The following is an 18,260-nucleotide window of genomic DNA, read 5'->3' as shown; positions in this document are numbered from 1 at the left end:
GTGGACTAGAACTATTGGTATAAGTAAAACATATTGGCCACAAAAACGAGTATCATTTTTTTCTTTCTTTTCGTGTACAAGTGTTGTTTGTGAAATCGAGTGTAAATATTTCAAATTCAATTCTGCCAAGGATCTATTAAATAGTTATGAAAATCTACTTATACGTCTGTTGCATACTACAATTCCCGTACGAATCCTGAAGGTTTACTTGCTGCCTGGTGAGTACAAAAATATCTAAAATGTTTTGTAACTTCTGTTCTTTTCAGGTGGACTTCGTTCGGCGACTTCATTTAACTTACTGCTAATAGTACTCCTTGTTAATGTATTCTGTTGGTAATCATTAGACTCAAGATCATGTTACATGAGCCGCTACTAATTGTGTAGCCCATGAGTCGCTTCGAGAGCGTACAATCAGGGTAGGGAAACATGAACTATGAGACCTATGTAGATCTCAAAATCGGGATTTTCTGTTTAATTTTAAAAGTAGCATAGATCTACATAGGGGCATTTTTTGATTATTCTATCAAAATTAATTTTGTTTTGTCTTAAGAGTCTCAACAATTTTTTTTTAACTCAGTCTCTACCGCAACCAAACAGTTCATAGTTCATGGAACCCACGATGACAGACAGTCTTCTCAGGTGTGACGTAAGACTGCTGTCAAATGTAGAGAGAGAGACACACCTCACCATCACTGGTACGCCTTCCTCTTCTCTCTACAGAGCCTCACCCAAATTTACATGCTTGACACTTCATGTCGTATGCAAATTTCAGCACACCTGTGCTTGAAAGGTAAATTCTTCATGTGTCACCGAGCCTGGGGCTCCTCACACCTTAAACATTTGGCACCCGAGCTTGAGGCTCACTCCTCTATTTACAACGTGACTCCCAAGCGTGGGGCTTGATGGACGTCTCCGTCCTTTAACAGTACCGATGCATTAATAAGAGATTTTGTCAAATTGAAAGCTAGAACAGTGTCTTCATAGCATTAACTTCTCAGTAACAAAGAAAACGAGAAATTAAGCTAATTACCATAATCGTATCACTAGAAAATATTATGTAAATATGTTTTTAATGAAGCATAAGAATACGCCTCGACAAAATCAAACTTGTGTTAATGTTAGACTTGAAGCTAGTGAGTTTTATGTTTCAATTGTACTTGTCAAATACATCTTATATCTTAGTTGTGTCTTGTACTTATTTAATAAAGTGTTATTAATGATTATTGGAACTCTGCTGAGTATTCATCTACCATCAGTTAGTTAATGACAATGAATTTAGCCATTTTTCGTTAATATTCACAAACAGATATTGAGGAAATTTGCAATTGTAACAATTATTTTAAGATTTTTTTGTCCATTACAACTTTCTCCTCTTTTATTGTTATTTATGTGGGGGCGCCTAAATGTTGTTTGCTTACATTTAAGAAATGTTTAGAACCAGCCCTGCGTTTTCATATGTTTCTGATGTCGAATGGTGTCTCGATCGTTGCTCATTTCCGCTTTCGAATCGTTCATACCATTTGTAAACAGTCTTCAATGCCACCACTTCACCAACACTGATTTTGACATTTCGTGAGCTTTTTTTTGGCATTGTTTTTGCAGCTTAGAATAAAACTTAATGTTGACACGCGACAGGCACTAACACGTCCTCACTCTTCTGCCTTTGGAAGCCAACTAACATGTCACAACTTGTTCAAGCTTGACACTGAATGTACCAAAGGTTTAGGCTACCTTGCTTATTAGTTGAAATCGATACAATATCGATAGATGACACTGTGCAACTACATTCACCACATCTTGTATTTTTTTATATCGAAAAGTATTTACATATCAGTTTTTGTATTTGTGTGAACAGCATTTCCACCGACATGTCTTCCTAACGACATAGCCAGTAAGCTCAACAGCGAGGAAGGATACGCTATCCAATGGTCAATATTGGTCGTGCGTTGCAATTGTCTGCTTTGCTGATGGTTTGCCAACCAATTGAAATTACCCTGTTTGACCTACAAACATTTTAAATTACATTGATCGAACATTTTTCACCTTTATTTTTGCAATTCCAGACCACACTGATCATTAGCCCACGTGTGATACTGAAAATAATAATAGTGAAAAACTTGAAAACTGCTATCCCATTTTGTTCAATGTGGAGTTGCTCAACCCTCTCCCTATCCAAGTCTATGTCTAAAGAGTATACTGGTAACACAATCCCATTTCCTATACACAACGGTTTAATATATCAGCTGGTAAGTGAATCCGTGAATCACCCACGGAAATATGTTGTCTATATATTAAAATGCTAGGTTTTGTCCGCAATGCTTTCGACAATGAGATCTCGTAAACCACAGGTGCTAGAACCACAAGTGTCGTTTTTTTCTGGTCGATTCCAAATTTTGTGTAGATTGTCCAGTTTTCATTCAAATTAAAAAAAAAAAATGTCATTATTGTTTCATTCAACATTTTAGTGTCTGTTTTGAGCCCATAAGATTAACATTGTTGTAGGCCGAAACTACGGTGTTAGACAACCAGTAGAGAAGTTACGTATGGCGGGTTGACAAACATTGCAGGCGCTTTGCTTAAATCTGAATGGCAGAACCTATTGCACGCTGGCAACTTTAAAGGCCTCAAGAGAGGCAATGACGCGTACTCGGACGGATATGAATTTATTAGAAAAAAATATTTCCACTTGATACCGTGTTACTTCTACAAATTTGCTACAAGCTCACTCCAACATCTATACATAGCAATTCGCTTCCTTTGTGAGTTTCCTATCCTTTACTTGTTTGAGTAAGAAGACATGCACAGTGTTAAGGAGATTCATGCTCATAACAGAACGATGCAATGAGTAGACGGCGCAGGTTAAGATAGTATACACTAAAAATGTATCTTATTTATTTTTGGGGGGTATATTTGCCACAGTTTGAAATACAATTTACTATATACTTATATTTAGCTTAGTGTTCTTTGATTAGTTATTATTATTTATTGCATCGTAATTTAAATCTGTATACTAAAATAAGTGTTTGTTCATTTTGTTGTTTCATGTTCTTAGATTGTATTCCCTATATAGATTAAATCAATGCTAAAATTTTAAATCAAGAGCCCCTTCGTGGCTAAGCGATTAACGTACGCACCTTTTGGCGTGGGAGACCTGGACTCGATTCCCAGCGGGAGCTCATGTGGTTCGGATTCCACGTTAGTCAGTAGGTTCAGTCTCATATCAACTCGCTGCTCAAAGGGATTTTAAACTTAAAATCGACTCAACTCAAAATTTAAATCAAATGAAAATGTGCATATATTTTAAAGCGAAGCATGCGTCAAATCTAGTTTTATGAACTTAGTTTCATGACTCGGGCGAATATAATGGCATGTCGCATTTTCTAACTTTCGAATAAACTAAATATAGTTTACCATTCCCATGCAATTCAATGCAATAACAATTAACAAACAAGCTTCCGTTGCTATCTGCAGGTATATTTCCGAAATCAAATTACGTACATACTTTTCTATGGTCCAATCCCAATCCATTCCACCTAATAAGTCAATTTCACCAGAAGTGACGCTTATCATTGTGTTCTCCCGAGTTGCTCAATTAGAAGTTACTTTACACATAATACTCTTTTCAATTCTGTGGTTCTTTGGAAATGTTAACGCATTGTAGATTTATCTACTGTTGATTTATCGTAGGTGATACGGGACGAACTATTGTCATAAGAAAGCTAAAAAAAATAGCGTCATTTGTCTTGATAATGTTACAAAAAATAATTATGATGGTTTGGGATTATCGATCACAAACTATAATACAGGGTAATACAAAAGTGTGGAAACTCCCAAATAAAAGACAAGGTTTCAAAAGAATTTCAAAAGTAATACTATAAATTAGTAGAACAGGTGGGGGAAAACTTTCAGAACATGCGATGTCGATGGCCACCATCTTGAAATCCACTATTTTGAATCACTTTCATTTTCTTAAATGAAAATCATATGTTGTGATATCATATTTTCATTTCAAATTTTCTCACGATTAGTTTGTTTCATTTCTTGCTTTATCACTTACCATGACAAAGTCATGACTGTTTTATTGTTTGTTTGCTTTCAAAACTCAATCACATTTTTCCTGAATAAATAATGTGTTCGATGTGTTGTTCCTTCCGTTGAATTGTCAAAGTCATTCTTTTTGCTCATACACCCAAAATCTTCCTCAAAGTGTTTTCAGGTATGCTTGCATATGCGTTTGTTATGCATTTCTTTAGGTGGCCAATATCCCGAATTGTCGACGAATACACAATGGACTTGAGATATCCCCAAAGATAAAAACGTAGGGAAGTGAGGTCAAGGAAAGTAGTAACCACTACACAGCACCACGTCTATCGATCCACGAGTTGGAAAACTGCACATTCAAAAATTCAGAAACACAATTTTCATATTGTCCTGGGGCACCATCGTGTTGATAGAGGACAAAAAATGTTCCATCTTCGGATAAAAGAGATGAAAAGTTATATTTTTTCAACATTCCACGATACTCAATTGTTCTTATGGTACTAAAGAAGCAAATGACCCACACACACCACGCCACACCATCATTTTTCCAGGAATGTCAGCAGATACTTCACACCAATGAGAATTGGTATCCGGACTAGTAGCGAATATTCTATTTGTTTGCCACACCAGAAATGTAAAAGTTGGTCTTATACATCGTAGGAGGAAGAGTTATTTTTTGCTTAGTTTCTCTGTTGCCCATTATGTGAATTTAAAATGCCGATCAGGGTCATCCTCTAGCAGGTGCTGACGCACTTGTAGTTTCTAAGGGTGCCACTTATACAGGGACAAAACACGCATGATGAATGTGCTACTAACACCACTTTCCTGAGAAAAAACTACGAGTGCTTTGATTCGGACGCTATCAACACTGCTATTGACGTTCTTTCGTTAGTTTCCGTGTATGGCTATCTGCTTTTACTTTGTTGGCCACGGATCATGTTTTTTTTCTGAATTTTTTAATTGTTGTTGGTGTTTATTGTAGTTTGGATAATGTGTACCCCATCGGAGTGACGGTTAAAATAATCAGCAACGACTCTTGTTCTTCGCTCTCAATCCGTTCTACCCGCACACAGCCATGTTTTCTTAGTCACCAGAAACGATACCAAGAAAAAAAAATAGTCGTAACTTCGTTATGGTAAGTGATAAAGTAAAAAAAAAAAAAACAGTATTGAATTCGTTCAAAAAATTAGATGAGACCAAAATATCATATGGTTTCTATTTGATTAAATGTCCATGATTAATTTTAAGATGGTGACAATTTACATCGCATGTCTTGAAAGATTTCCCTTCAGCTGTACTACTAATCTCCTGAGTTACTTTTTAAAATTATGTCCTTCATTTGTTTATTTGCACACTTTTGTCATTATTATTGTAATAATACAGTTGAAAACTCTGCCATTTGCTGGAAAACACTCCATTAAACATCAGAAGTATCCAGGCATTCTCTATTTGGTGCAATGAAAACCTCTTATCATGCCTAAACATACATTCTAGGTAACAATCCAAAAAAAATGGACTAATTTCATTATCTTCTCCTTCTAGTGTGTCCAGCCAAAGTGTTAGGCACAGATCACCCTGTACATGGCTCAGACGCAAGAAATGAGCTACCTGGGACCAGTTTAGGTACGTAAACTATCAATTTAGTGATAATCTGTTAAGTGCATTTACTATAAATAAGAATATTAGTAGTCACAAAATCGACAATTAAGTTTTCAAGTAAAGAGAATTAAGAGCAGGCGTGACAAGATCAATACATCAAGTGGGTCGAATAACAATTACACTGAAAGATTAAGTTGCGTCAAAAGAGTCTGCTCAATTTAAGTAAGTGAGGCATGGAATAGACTCACCATACAATAACGAAAAATCTCAAAATAGATTAAAAAGGTGTTGTTTCCCCATTATCTGAATAAAATATATATCTCCATATGATGGAACATAAATCTAATATGGACTTTACTCCAACAAAACCCCAACTGGAGCCCCTCGAAAAATTCAAATGTTCATTGAGGTTTTAAATTTCAGGGATGGTCCAAATTCTGACAACTATCTATCAACTCATAGACCTGGTTCGATTGCTGGTTGGAGGCAAGAACTATTTATTGTTCTACTTTCGTTCACTTAGACCTCGAGTGGCCTTTTCCGCGTGGAAGCATCTTTGAAAATAGTGTAATTTCAACCTTCTCACTTATAAAGTATTACAGGTATACATCTCCTTTTCATTCAAATGTGAGCACTACCTCAACCATTAAAATTCGGTATGTCTGATATAAATTAGTTACTCAAAATAGGATTATAAAGTCGACTGGTTGACTCAATACTATAGATTTAAAAACAGATTGTTCAATATTTTCATAGGCTATTCATATGCACTACTTTAATCGTAATACGTATTTTGAAATGAAAATTAGAAATACGCTAATTAAAACTCAATAATGCTTGCTTCAAACACGAAAAATCCCAAGTAGATTTTTAAAATTAATTATGAACTATCTAAGAAGAGACACAACAACTGAGGTGCTCTCCCCTCTAGCGTAGTTGCAGGCACGTGCATCTTCAGTGCTAGTGGTCCTGGGTTGGATTCCCGGTGGAGAGCATTGAGCGCGTCATGGTGGTTCAGATTGTACCTTAACCTGTAGGTCCACTTCTCATATAGAACGGAGTTGGAAAATTAAACAAACGGTAACAGAGTGACAAAGAGCTCATCTTTGACACAAAGGGTCCTTGGTTCGACCTCAAGTCATGTAAAAGTGTGGTGGACAGCAGTGCTTCCTAACAGTTTTTAATTGAGGATGAACTTAACTGAAACCTCACGACGTCGAAATACACTTATCTTATGTTACGTTAGAATTAAACATTGTTGATGACGTGTCAGACATTGACTCTTAGACGCACCTATCACTAAGAGAAATTGATTTTCATTTATCCGTAAAAAAATCATATGGTAAGAACAAAGTGCATCGTGTTAAGCCTAAAATTACAGCAATTTTGGATGGTATAAGATGCGCTTTTAAATTTTATTTAACTGTGCCGTGGCATCTTGGTTGGATAAGGTTGGTGGACAGCATCGCATTATTTCTCAGGGGTTCATCCCAGTAATTCTTACACCATGATTCACTTCGACTTATTAGTATTCTCGTTTAGCCTGCGTTCAGTTATAGATTTCTATTAAGTTACAAATCCCCAAAAGCATGTTCTTTGTCTTACAACAAAATGTGAGAGAGAAGCTTGGTTATAAACATGCTTAGAGTGGTTTCAGTTCACCCAAGATAGTTTATTGATTTTTTAGAAGCTTAATCAACAAGAGACATGACAGAAAGTGATTTGTCATGATCAAACTTACAAAGATATGCTTGGTGGTAACTTGAGCATGACGTGGTGCTCTCATTATTCTGTGATCTTTTGTTTATGACATCCTACGTTTCCTTTCGCCTAGTTACGTTCAAACATCAAGGGAATGGACATGCTCTGTTGATATATTTTGTATGTCAAAAATGCCTGACATAGATGCTCATTTCAGCCGAGTGATGAACGAAACAAGTTAATAATAATAATAATAATAATAATAATAATAATAATAATAATAATAATAATAATAATAATAATAATAATAATAATAATAATATCTTAAATTTCGTCAGTGAGTGTGCTACCCATTCATGCAGACAAGTTTGTCTCATATATTCCTTGACGTAATAAAATTCAATCCACGATCTGTGAGCAAGGGAAGTCACCTCTTCATACAGAAACCTTGAAGGTTGCTTCAGACGTAACTTAATTTCTTAGAAGTTTAGTTTAAGTTTGCCATTCAAAGCTCCAAATTTTACCGTATTAAACGAGTATAATTCAATTGTATGTTCATACTTACCGCAAGTATGTTTAGGTTCTAAGTGAAAACATTAAAAAAAATGATAGTTCAAAACTATTTGAAAGGAAAAATAAAATAAAAGAAACACGTATTACTGAAATTTAGATTTGTTATAAGAGGAGCTGCTCTCAGACATCGTATCACTCATGAAATTAAACTTTCTGTAGACATCCTATTTCTCACAACAGGTAATTGCAGTAGCATTAGACTTTGATAGAAACTTCATTATGTTTAGCTGTATAAAGAAGAAGTAAAAATGGTAGTTCTTCAGATGATTAAATCAAGATGTTTGAAGTCCTTTGAGCTTGCTTCTTGTTTCTTTCAAAGAATATTTGAAACATGTAACAGAGTCCTCATAAAGGTTTCTTCTGACTTTCTGTATTTTTTTTTCTCCTTCCAAAGAAGAGAGCAGGAACACTGATATGAGGCCCGAAGATCAGTCGTAGCTACTAAAATGGTTCTCCCAGAGAGAGGCGAGTCAATTAAATTTTCAATCGCCTTTAATGTTCACAGATCGATCAACGGAAACCAATTGGAGGCCATTGATTTGCTTTGAAAAAGCAAATAATTGAATTCGTTGTTGAGCGCATACAGAAGCACTGTTAATCAAATTTTTGCTCATAATATAACGATAGAACTGTAGCTGATATTTATATTTGTTTGAAAATGCCATCAGATAAATAATTTTACAAATAAGGGTTAAATTGAAAAATAAATTACATTGATATTGATTTTTATACGTACTTATTCAATTCAAAACCTTTTATCCTCCCAAGTAACATAAAAGAAATTAAAACTAATAGTAGGGTTTTTAATTCAATATAGCGAGGCGTCATTTTAAGTGAGTTCGTGTGTCTGTCTATTCCTCAATACGTTTCTAGAGCATAGTGACTCAGCAGTAGAACGCCCATATCTGGCATTAGGGTCCCTTGTTCGATCCCAATCCACGACAATACTGCATAACTTCGTCTAAGTGTGTCTTCTTCCGGTTCTCTCACTCTCTCACACATTCTTATTCCAGCTATAATTTCATAATCATTCTCATTAATCATCCCTCTCTTTTAGCATACAAGGTGTAAGCATGGGACGTAAAATTATAAATTCACGTCATTTCATTTTATTATTTCTTCAATTCTATTTTCCGCTTAAGTATGATCTCAAGTGATTGGCGAAATTTTCTCGGGGTTGAAATTAATGACGACGTAATTAGTTAGGTGCATTCCATCACCAATAATAAACTTCTGATGTTAAGAGTAGGTCACTTGACACAAAATGTGATCACTTGTGGCAATATGGTTAGCATACGCACTTTCAGAGGAGGATACTTCGATTCGATTCCTTGTAGGAGCTCATGTGGTTCGGATTATAAGTTTAACTTGTATAGTAACGTCTCATATAGCTTTGGTGCTGAAATCTAACGTTGAGCTCCGATCTAAGTAATTCATCAAGTAGTTTGCCGCAAAGAGGAATATTCTTCTTGCGTTTTCGCGTTCAACTAGAAGTCATGAAGTGTTGAAGTGCTGAATCCTCAGTTGTGGTGCTGGAACTATTGCTGAAAATTGTCAAGACAACCACGAGAGCGGTGTAAGTACTAGTAGTGTGGTATGCACACTGAATGGAGGTAAGGCGTACTTCCAAGGTGGTGTAACTGGTACGTGACGACGACTCAGATTGCAGGATGCAATTTTGTGAATGCCCTCAGGAGGTGATTACACTTCAACCGGGATTTATGGGTAGCATTGTTTGATCTAATGAAACGCAATTCAAATTTAATGCAAGTGTGAATAGGTTCAGTTATGTGTATGATTACTGGGCCCCACATTACTGTTGAAAATGCGGCAAATTGGCCTGATGTAAACGTGTGGTCTGGTTTGTCTTTTAGTGGACTCATTGGGTCATTCCGTTTTGACGGTGTTGTAAATGGAGAAAAGTATTGAACAATGCTCGATGATTCCATTTTGCCTGCCATTCCTGCAATGTAGGGTAATGGCATTATTTTAACCAGCAAGATGACGCCCCGCTGCACTACTTAGGGATATGCGATAATATTTGGATACAATTATACAAGGTCAGTGAATATGATACAGGGAACCAATCGAGTTTCCTGTTAGCCTTCTGGACCTTGATCCTCTCGATTTACCTTCTGGGTCACAGTGTACCGAAGTAAATCACTTAACATGGATGCACTTTGTAATGAGATTCAAATGGTATATACAGAAATTCCACTGAATACTTTGGTGTAAAGCTCAGAAACAATCGTCACTCATACTCAGAAGTCTATCGATGCTGAAGGCTACCATTTGGAACATTCATTTTGAGCAGATAGTACATTTTTTCTTTAAACTGGACTATACGCTCATTTTCTTCATAAATTTATCCTTGTAGGTGGGAAAATAACGTTTCTATACCAGTTCAAAATATTTACACACTATATTGATACACCCGGTGTGTATATATTGAATGACGTTTATGCATTACAACACTTTTTCGATCACTTGTAATACCGGTGATTTCATATCCCTCTGATTACTTGTCTTCTAGTATGGCTCCTACTAGTTGGTTCATATACAAGCTCTGTATAGCCATTCGAACTGTGTTTAATTCCAACCAATATTTTGATCGATTGATTAGTTTACACATGCAACCTTTCTCAGCTCCAAGTCCGTAGGACGAAATCTAAAGACAATGATGCCAACTCATGGGGGAAAATCCCATTTTGTAGGATTTTATACATTAATTTTTCAAATGGGGATTAACGGAATTTCCGTCAACATTGACAACTAATGAAACTTTACATATATTTCACGATGCCAAGAAAATTCCCTATGAGCTGGAGGCAGGGTAATAACACATGAATGAACGCCAAATCAGTGCTAATAGATTGATGTATGTATTTCAAAATTAGTGCATACATCAATTATGTATTAATTTGTAATACATATGCTAATTATGTATTACAAAATAATATTTTGTTGGAGCCCTCAATAACAACAGGAGAAATAAACCGAAGAAATAATATTATCAAAAATTCTGCAAACAACGTTTTGTTTTCATTATTATGCATTTAAGAAAAATACAAACCATGCTTTTTTTTTTAACTGTTCCTAAAAATTTCAGCAATGTTGTAAGTATAGGTATCTTCAAATAGGATTAACAAACCAGTTTTAAGTGCCATTTTTTAACCGTTTTACTATTGATTTTTTTATTTGTTTAAATGTTTTTTTTCTGTAAATATTACAGCTGACTGACATAGAACATGTATTAAAACGTTACAAATAAAACTGGTGTTATAAGAAAAGTAAATGCGAGTTTTCCTTTTTTTTTTAATTAATATATTAACTTCTTAGTGTGTTTGCCAAACAGTTACGTCCATCAAGGTATAAGAATAAAACCTTTGTTTACACTTTCGAGGAACTGCGTGCACTTAAAAATAGCTGCATTCTTCAAGTAGCATTCAGTATTAATGAAAAACAAATTTTCTGCGAAAGGAAGTGTTGATCATAGAGTAACCAATACTGGTTTCTTGAACCGTTCATTCTTTGTTCCTAGTGTAAAGGTTCAATGATCCAGCAACGTTGAAGATAGCTGTTAAGGAGAGATGAGGTGTTAAGTTTTTATACTAACACAAAAAGTGTGAACTGAGTGACGCGAAAGATGCTTGGACGTTGGAGTTGAAAAATCTCAGCAAAGAAAGTAGATTCTTGCTTTTACAAGCTTAAACGAAAGCAAAGTATATCGATTTCTGTTTACAGCGCAAAATAAAAACAAAACGCTGTGAGAAATAGGTGACGTTAGGAGATTTTTTATGCGTTTCTCTTGTATGTTTCCAGAGCTCGATTGATCTTTCGCCTGGAACTAGCTCCTTAATTCGTGCTCTGCGTATTAATTTATAATATTCGACAAGCGAGCTCTTTTCCGAATGTAGATCGTCAACTATTCATCCAATTTGTTTTTAATATAAAGGGTGTGTCACTTTCAGGAATGGATATGAAACAAAAAGAAGATAAACAAATAAAGAATGCGGGAAATAAATGAACCATCACTAGAAACTAGTAAGCATCAATGACTCGCAAGGAATACTTCCCAACTGTAAAACAAATTTAGAGGAAGTGGAAAATGCATTTAGTAGATCCCTTAAACGTATTGCTTTCAACGTCTACTCCAAAGTCACAGCTGCTAATGGTCATAAATAATGAAGTTTTATCACAAGTAATTTGAAGATCAAGAACCCAATCAAAACTTTATTATTAATATTATTATTATTATTATTATTATTATTATTATTATTATTATTATTATTATTATTATTATTATTATTATTATTATACAGTAGATAAACCAATATATCTTGAAGTACAGCTAAGCAATCTATGTGAAACTTTGATAACGTAGAACATATTACTAAGATTATCAACAAGCACCACTAACAGGATCAAACTATTATGTTTCCCCGATCCGCACATATACACTTGTCGGAGCAAAAGAAATATATATATATATATATATATATATATATATATATCCAGATGGTGATCAGAAAAATGGAAACACCTGAACGAAACTGCAACTTACCAGATTAATATGGTGTCGAGCCACCTTTCGACTTCAGAACAGCCTTGATGCGACGTGGGGTGGAGGCATAGAGGTCGTAAATGGTAGCACGTGGAATTTTACACCATTCCTCGTGCAGGACATCGGCCAGTACTGTGAGAGAGGATGGAGGTGGAAATGGTCTCCTAAAATTGCGACATAATCGTTGGCAGTGATTCGTCCGCTAAGTGTGACCTAATGAAAACCATGATATGGCGGCCCACAGCATCACCGAGCCGCCGCCATGTTTCACAGTTGGACGTAGACACTGCAGCTCATAAGCTTCTTTGGGCGTTTTCCACACATAAACACGGCCCGTGGTTGGGAATAGGGTGAAGGATGACTCATCCGACCATATCACACGTTTCCAGTTCTCAACGGTCCAAGTTACATGGTCGCGGCACCATTTGCGGAGTGCGAAAGCGTTATGGTCCCTGATGAGCGGTTTAACCCGTGCAACACGACCCCGTAAGTTCATGTCATGTGATTCCTGGCGGACTGTGATTTTCGAAATAGGGTGGGGGAGGTGCTGATTGAGTTCCTCCGTCACTTGCTCCGCAGTGGCACGACGGTTCTGCGTGATAATGCTCTTTAATACCCGGCGTGACCTGTCACTCATGATTTTCTTCCGCCCACTGTTCCGCTTCCTCGATGTGGTTTTCCCGTGTTTTGTGTAGACCGTCATCATCTTCGACACTGTCCCACGCGACACACCTAACACAGTAGCCACTGCCGTCACACTCACTCCACATAACCGAGCACAAATAATTTGCCCTCTTTGAAAATCTGAGAGGTCTCCCATTTTACACTACCTCCGTCTGCTGCAGCCACTGGACACTGTTGTTCCACTGCGCCTGACGTAGTATGGAGACCGACCTAACACACCACTACCAGTGGTCTGGCGCTACGGGCGCCACGACACCACTGCCAACCCATACGTCTGACGTGTTGGCAACTACAGGTGTTTCCATTTTTCTGATCACCTTCTGTATATATATATACAGACGTGGAAAAATTATTAGCAATTTTCACATAAAAATTGAAGAAATTCACAAATTAAAACAATAATACGTGTGTAAACATTTTAATGTTTGAATAATTTTGTATCGCACTACATTCTATGTACTGTTATATATTTCAGTCCTTTGTATGGAAACTCTTGACTTGACATAGTGCCTGGATTCGTTTTGGCATCTGGTTTGTTAACGTACAGCAAAAGTTCTTTATTTTCTGGATCACCGTCCATACAATTATTCACAATTTCTATTAGCAGGTTCTATGAAGTTGGATACTGACTGCTTCGTAACTTTTTTCCTCAGGAAAGCCACAGAGACTCTATATCGTCCATACGTGGGCTGTTTCCAGGCCACGGAAGGACTAGGACGCCTTTCTTCTCCAAAGACTTGGAAATATCCTTAGCCTTGTGGCACGACGCCCTATTAAGCAAAAAAATTGGGTCCCCAGATGGAAACCATTCACGCAACTGTTCCAAATAATTTCTATGATGAGTTTTTGATATTGTCCTGCGTTCATGTTCTATTCTATTCATAGAGACTTCCCGTTCCTTTCACACTAATGCAGCTTCATACCATCACTTGCGTTGGGGATTTCACACTTCGTCTTATATAATCTGTCTTAAAGACTTCACCTTCGGTTCTCCTCACATACTGGGAGTACTCCTCTTCTACAGAAATTATGGTCTCATCACTGAATACAACCTGTGAATAAATGAGCATGTTTCAATGACTTTAAAATTACTGAAGTCCACATGAATCACAATAAAATTCGTTCAGTAACCAAAAACACTGGTAACCTGTATATTTGCAATCTATCAAATTACACTTGAATGATAAATTATGTATTATTACACTTAAATGAGAAATAAAACATCTTTTCTGAATCAATTGCAGTAAAATCCTGGTAATCCCTGGCTCACTGATATCGTTTCCTCACTATTTCCGGAGTCAGTTGTTGTTTCTGGAACGCCTAGCTTCCAGCCCTCTCTCAAACAATTTGCATGAATTCAAAAAAAAAAAAAAAATGCTAATAATTTGTCCACGTCTATTCGTCCCAATATATATATATATATATATATATATATATATATATATATATATATATATATATATACAGTATATGTATGTATGTATATATGGGGAAATTGCTCAGTTCGCTTGCAGAAGTATTTCAGAAAAAAAATATATCCATACGCAGAGCTTCACGTTATGTATATACACTGCTCTTCACTAAAACTGCAACATCAATAAGGAGACAAGATTGCAGCACCAAAGTTCGCAGGTGCAGCCCTGTTGGCTAAAGTGGCAAATACTTAAACTTACCGCTCTCTGCGATTCTGACAACGCGGCGACAGCGGGGCAGAACTGGCGATATTCAGTAGCCTGTGGGCCCAACATGGACGGTCAAAACAGATGCAACCAGGGTTGGCAAGGTAATTTACTCGTTACGTATTTTACATAAATTACGCGTAATTTACTAGTAATATACGTCATGTAGAAAACCAGTTTTTCACGCAGACGTAGAAAACTATATTTCTTTCATTAAAACTAAGATCATTTTGAATAGTCGGTTATATTGTAAGCTTAGTTTTCTTGTTTAAGCATTAAAACATTATTATATTCTAAACATTATATTTAAAAGTAATGATTTCATGCCAAATCATAGTAATAAAAGATATTTTTGGATAGCCCCTCGCCGGCTCGCTACTCTCCACCTATTAGCGCACAGACAAGCACAACCACCCAACATATAAGCACACACATTAAAAATATAAGTGTTGGTTCGGATATGTTTGAAAGTATCAAGTAACCTTTTGATTATAACAATTTGCGGCTTTTAATATAAAGCTCGAATCCTTTCAGTATACTTTGAAATTTCTATTAGAAAAGAAAACGAGATTGACTGTTATGCTCATTTCACCTTTATATTACACAAAAACACACATATAACTGATACGAAAAATACTGACCAGAATATTGAAATAATGACATTTTAGAATAAACTGGTTTGTTCTTCTTCCACGTCCCAACGATACTATATATACAACTTCACTTAGCACTGGGCCATATCGAATTTTCGATGTAAAATTTATTAGATTCTCATTTTAAACACACACAACTGAAAAAAAAATATAAAAACAACCAACATAACATTATACTACATTTTTCGGAATGAACTCATTTATTTTGCTCTTTTCTTCCAAGTCCAACAACAACACTATTTTAGCACTTGACTATCATTTAAACTTTTAATGTAGAAATTTTTCATGCTCATAATAAATAGAAAAAAACTGAAGAAAATACTCAACAGAATATTGAGCTACTTGTTTCTTCGTTGTTTTTTGGAAAGAAACAATTTGTCTTTCTTCCTAGTTCGAATACTGAATATATTTCACTTGGTTCCAATAACATTGAGTATATGATTTCATTTAAAACTTAGCCATTATTTTAATTCTAAAAGAAAAACATGTTACATGCCATTTCCATTATAGTTTAGTACAATTCGAACACAATACTCTTAATCACACTAATATTCATAACTTGAGTGGTCTTGTAATTTGAGGGTGTAGTATATTTGAAGTAGTTTCTTCGAACGTTCGAAGCTGAGGCGGTTCCTTGTGACATTATGGACAAAGGACCAATTTGAGAAAAGTCTTTCAATTTGCGCTGAAGATGCTAGGATGTTCAGTAACTTCATAGCAAATTCCGACAACTCCTTATGTTGCCGAGTACCGAAATACCAGAATGCGCGTGGTATTGTAATTTCCTTCTTCATAAGTTCTTCAAATTTTCCACATTTACCCCGATATTGCTAGTAGCTAGTTATTCCTGAAGGGCCAAGGTTTTCCAACAGAAACTCCTCTACTTGTTCGTGATGCTTTTCTCAGACATTGCAGAAAGTCGTCACAAATGGAGACCACGAAGGCTTACCATTGTTGTTGTATTGCACAATAGTTTCTCCCACGGCTTCTCTGGCATAAAACTTTTCTCGATTACAGAGGGTTTAAAACATGAAACATGATGAAATGGGGTTTGAACAGTCACGCGTGCAAAACCGTATTATACAATGCTCCTTTACAAAGCCAATAAAAAATTCCCAGTTTATGCTTACGGATTAAGTTTCGCAAAATCCAGCTAGATTCCATACAATTTTTGGAAGATTTTTTTTAAAGCTCAGCGCGTAGAACGTTTTCTTTTAATTTGTAGATCTGTTTCTAATTTTTTTTACGTACTTTAAGTATTTTACGTAAATTACGCGTTTTACGCGTCACGTAGAAAACTTTTTTTACGCGTAATTACCCAATCCTGGCTGCAACTCGGCGAGGTATCGAGTCGATCAGCTCTTGGATGTTACCCTGGGGTATAGCCGAGCCATGCGTTTTTGACAGGACACTACAGGTTACCAAACGTAGCTGACAAAGTTATTAAGTGTGAGAGACGTGTGCAACCATTGACCACGCATGTTCAACAGAGGATAAATCCGTTGACTGGTGATATGTCTGTCAATATATATCAGGCACGAACAGGAACCGAATCCAATGACACACAATACCATAAGTCGGTATCGGATTGACGTGGTGACGCAAAATACAGACTTCGTTCAGCCTAGTGTCATGGTAGAGCCAGATATGGATGCAGCCACCATGATGCTGCAGACAGAAGCTGAATTCGAGTGGAAGGAAAATATTCTACCAATTGTGTCCCCATGTGCGAGATTTGGAGCACAAATTTTGTCTCTCATACCTATGCTGTGAAGTAAGCAGAAGCCGCATCAATGGGTGCATTGCACATATGCTCAGCTAAGCCGAATGACTAAAACTATTCGTAAGGACACTGGGCGCTGTGCAACAGCCTACAGTGTTTGCGCCAGTGTGCGAGATGTGGCTGCTGGAGCAGCCAGAACAATACGCACAAGTCCTCTCCTCGCTGACCGTGGTACGGTGTGGTTGTTGGGTTCCGGCGTATGGTACGCTGTGCAGTCTCTTCGTGGAGGTATCTAGTCTTATGCGCTGCACTGTGACCATATTTTGCCCAATACGGGCAACAATACACTAATATCCCGGAAGAACAAACCACACTCGCGACAGGTCAGAAAATTCGTCCATGATCAATGGCAGAAATCGGCTAGAAGGAGTACTTCGTTCGATGACAAGACATATTTTCACCGTATGCACCCACTCACGTCATTCCAAAATTTCGTCTGCTACTGAACTGTGACTCTCTGGTTGGCCTATGTCTGCTGTCACTAGATGTTATACCCATTGCCTCTACTGCTTCACAGCGTTGTCGTGTTAATCAATTGTTTGTCCTTTTATGCTCAACATATTCTGAAAATTCGGATTTCTTTCAATGTCTTCTTGGTGTGGCACTTTTAATGGCAAGCAGTGTATCTGTTCACTAATGTATATTTAACATGGATGCAATCACCAATGTAGGGTTAGAATAATTTGAAATTCGAGCCTTTCTATCCAGAAATCGTACATACGGGTCGTTCAAAGCACAAGGGATTCAACTTCAACTACCAAAGTTGTGAGAAAAAAGAAACAACAGTTTGTACGCTCTGTTTAAATACTTGCAAAAGTCAACACTACATTATAAGAGTTTTTACTGTCTCTGGACATGAATCTTTTAAACCCTGAAATAAGCTTCAGGTAGAGATATTAAACATGAAATATACCCGAAATGACCAAAAAGGAACTTGAGTCTTTGTGCATCAAACACCTCACTCATTCACTCATCAATATCTT

General features: G+C 36.5%; 1 protein-coding gene across 1 annotated transcript in view; it reads left to right on the top strand.

Annotated features, from left to right (window-relative positions):
- LOC145687846 (uncharacterized) overlaps positions 1-18,260 on the top strand; it is a 442,870-nt gene that overhangs the window by 129,400 nt on the left and 295,210 nt on the right. The window contains exon 2 of the mRNA XM_081761314.1: positions 5,584-5,664. Within this exon, the coding sequence (XP_081617440.1) occupies positions 5,584-5,664 (81 nt within the window). The remainder of the gene's footprint in view (positions 1-5,583; positions 5,665-18,260) is intronic.

Source organism: Thermobia domestica, chromosome 6 (genome assembly GCF_964235325.1).
Source record: "Thermobia domestica chromosome 6, izTheDome1.hap1.1, whole genome shotgun sequence".
Taxonomy (NCBI): Eukaryota; Metazoa; Arthropoda; class Insecta; order Zygentoma; family Lepismatidae; genus Thermobia; species Thermobia domestica.
The sequence above is the reverse complement of the archived record's forward strand: the minus strand, read 5'-3'. Positions and strand labels throughout refer to the sequence as shown.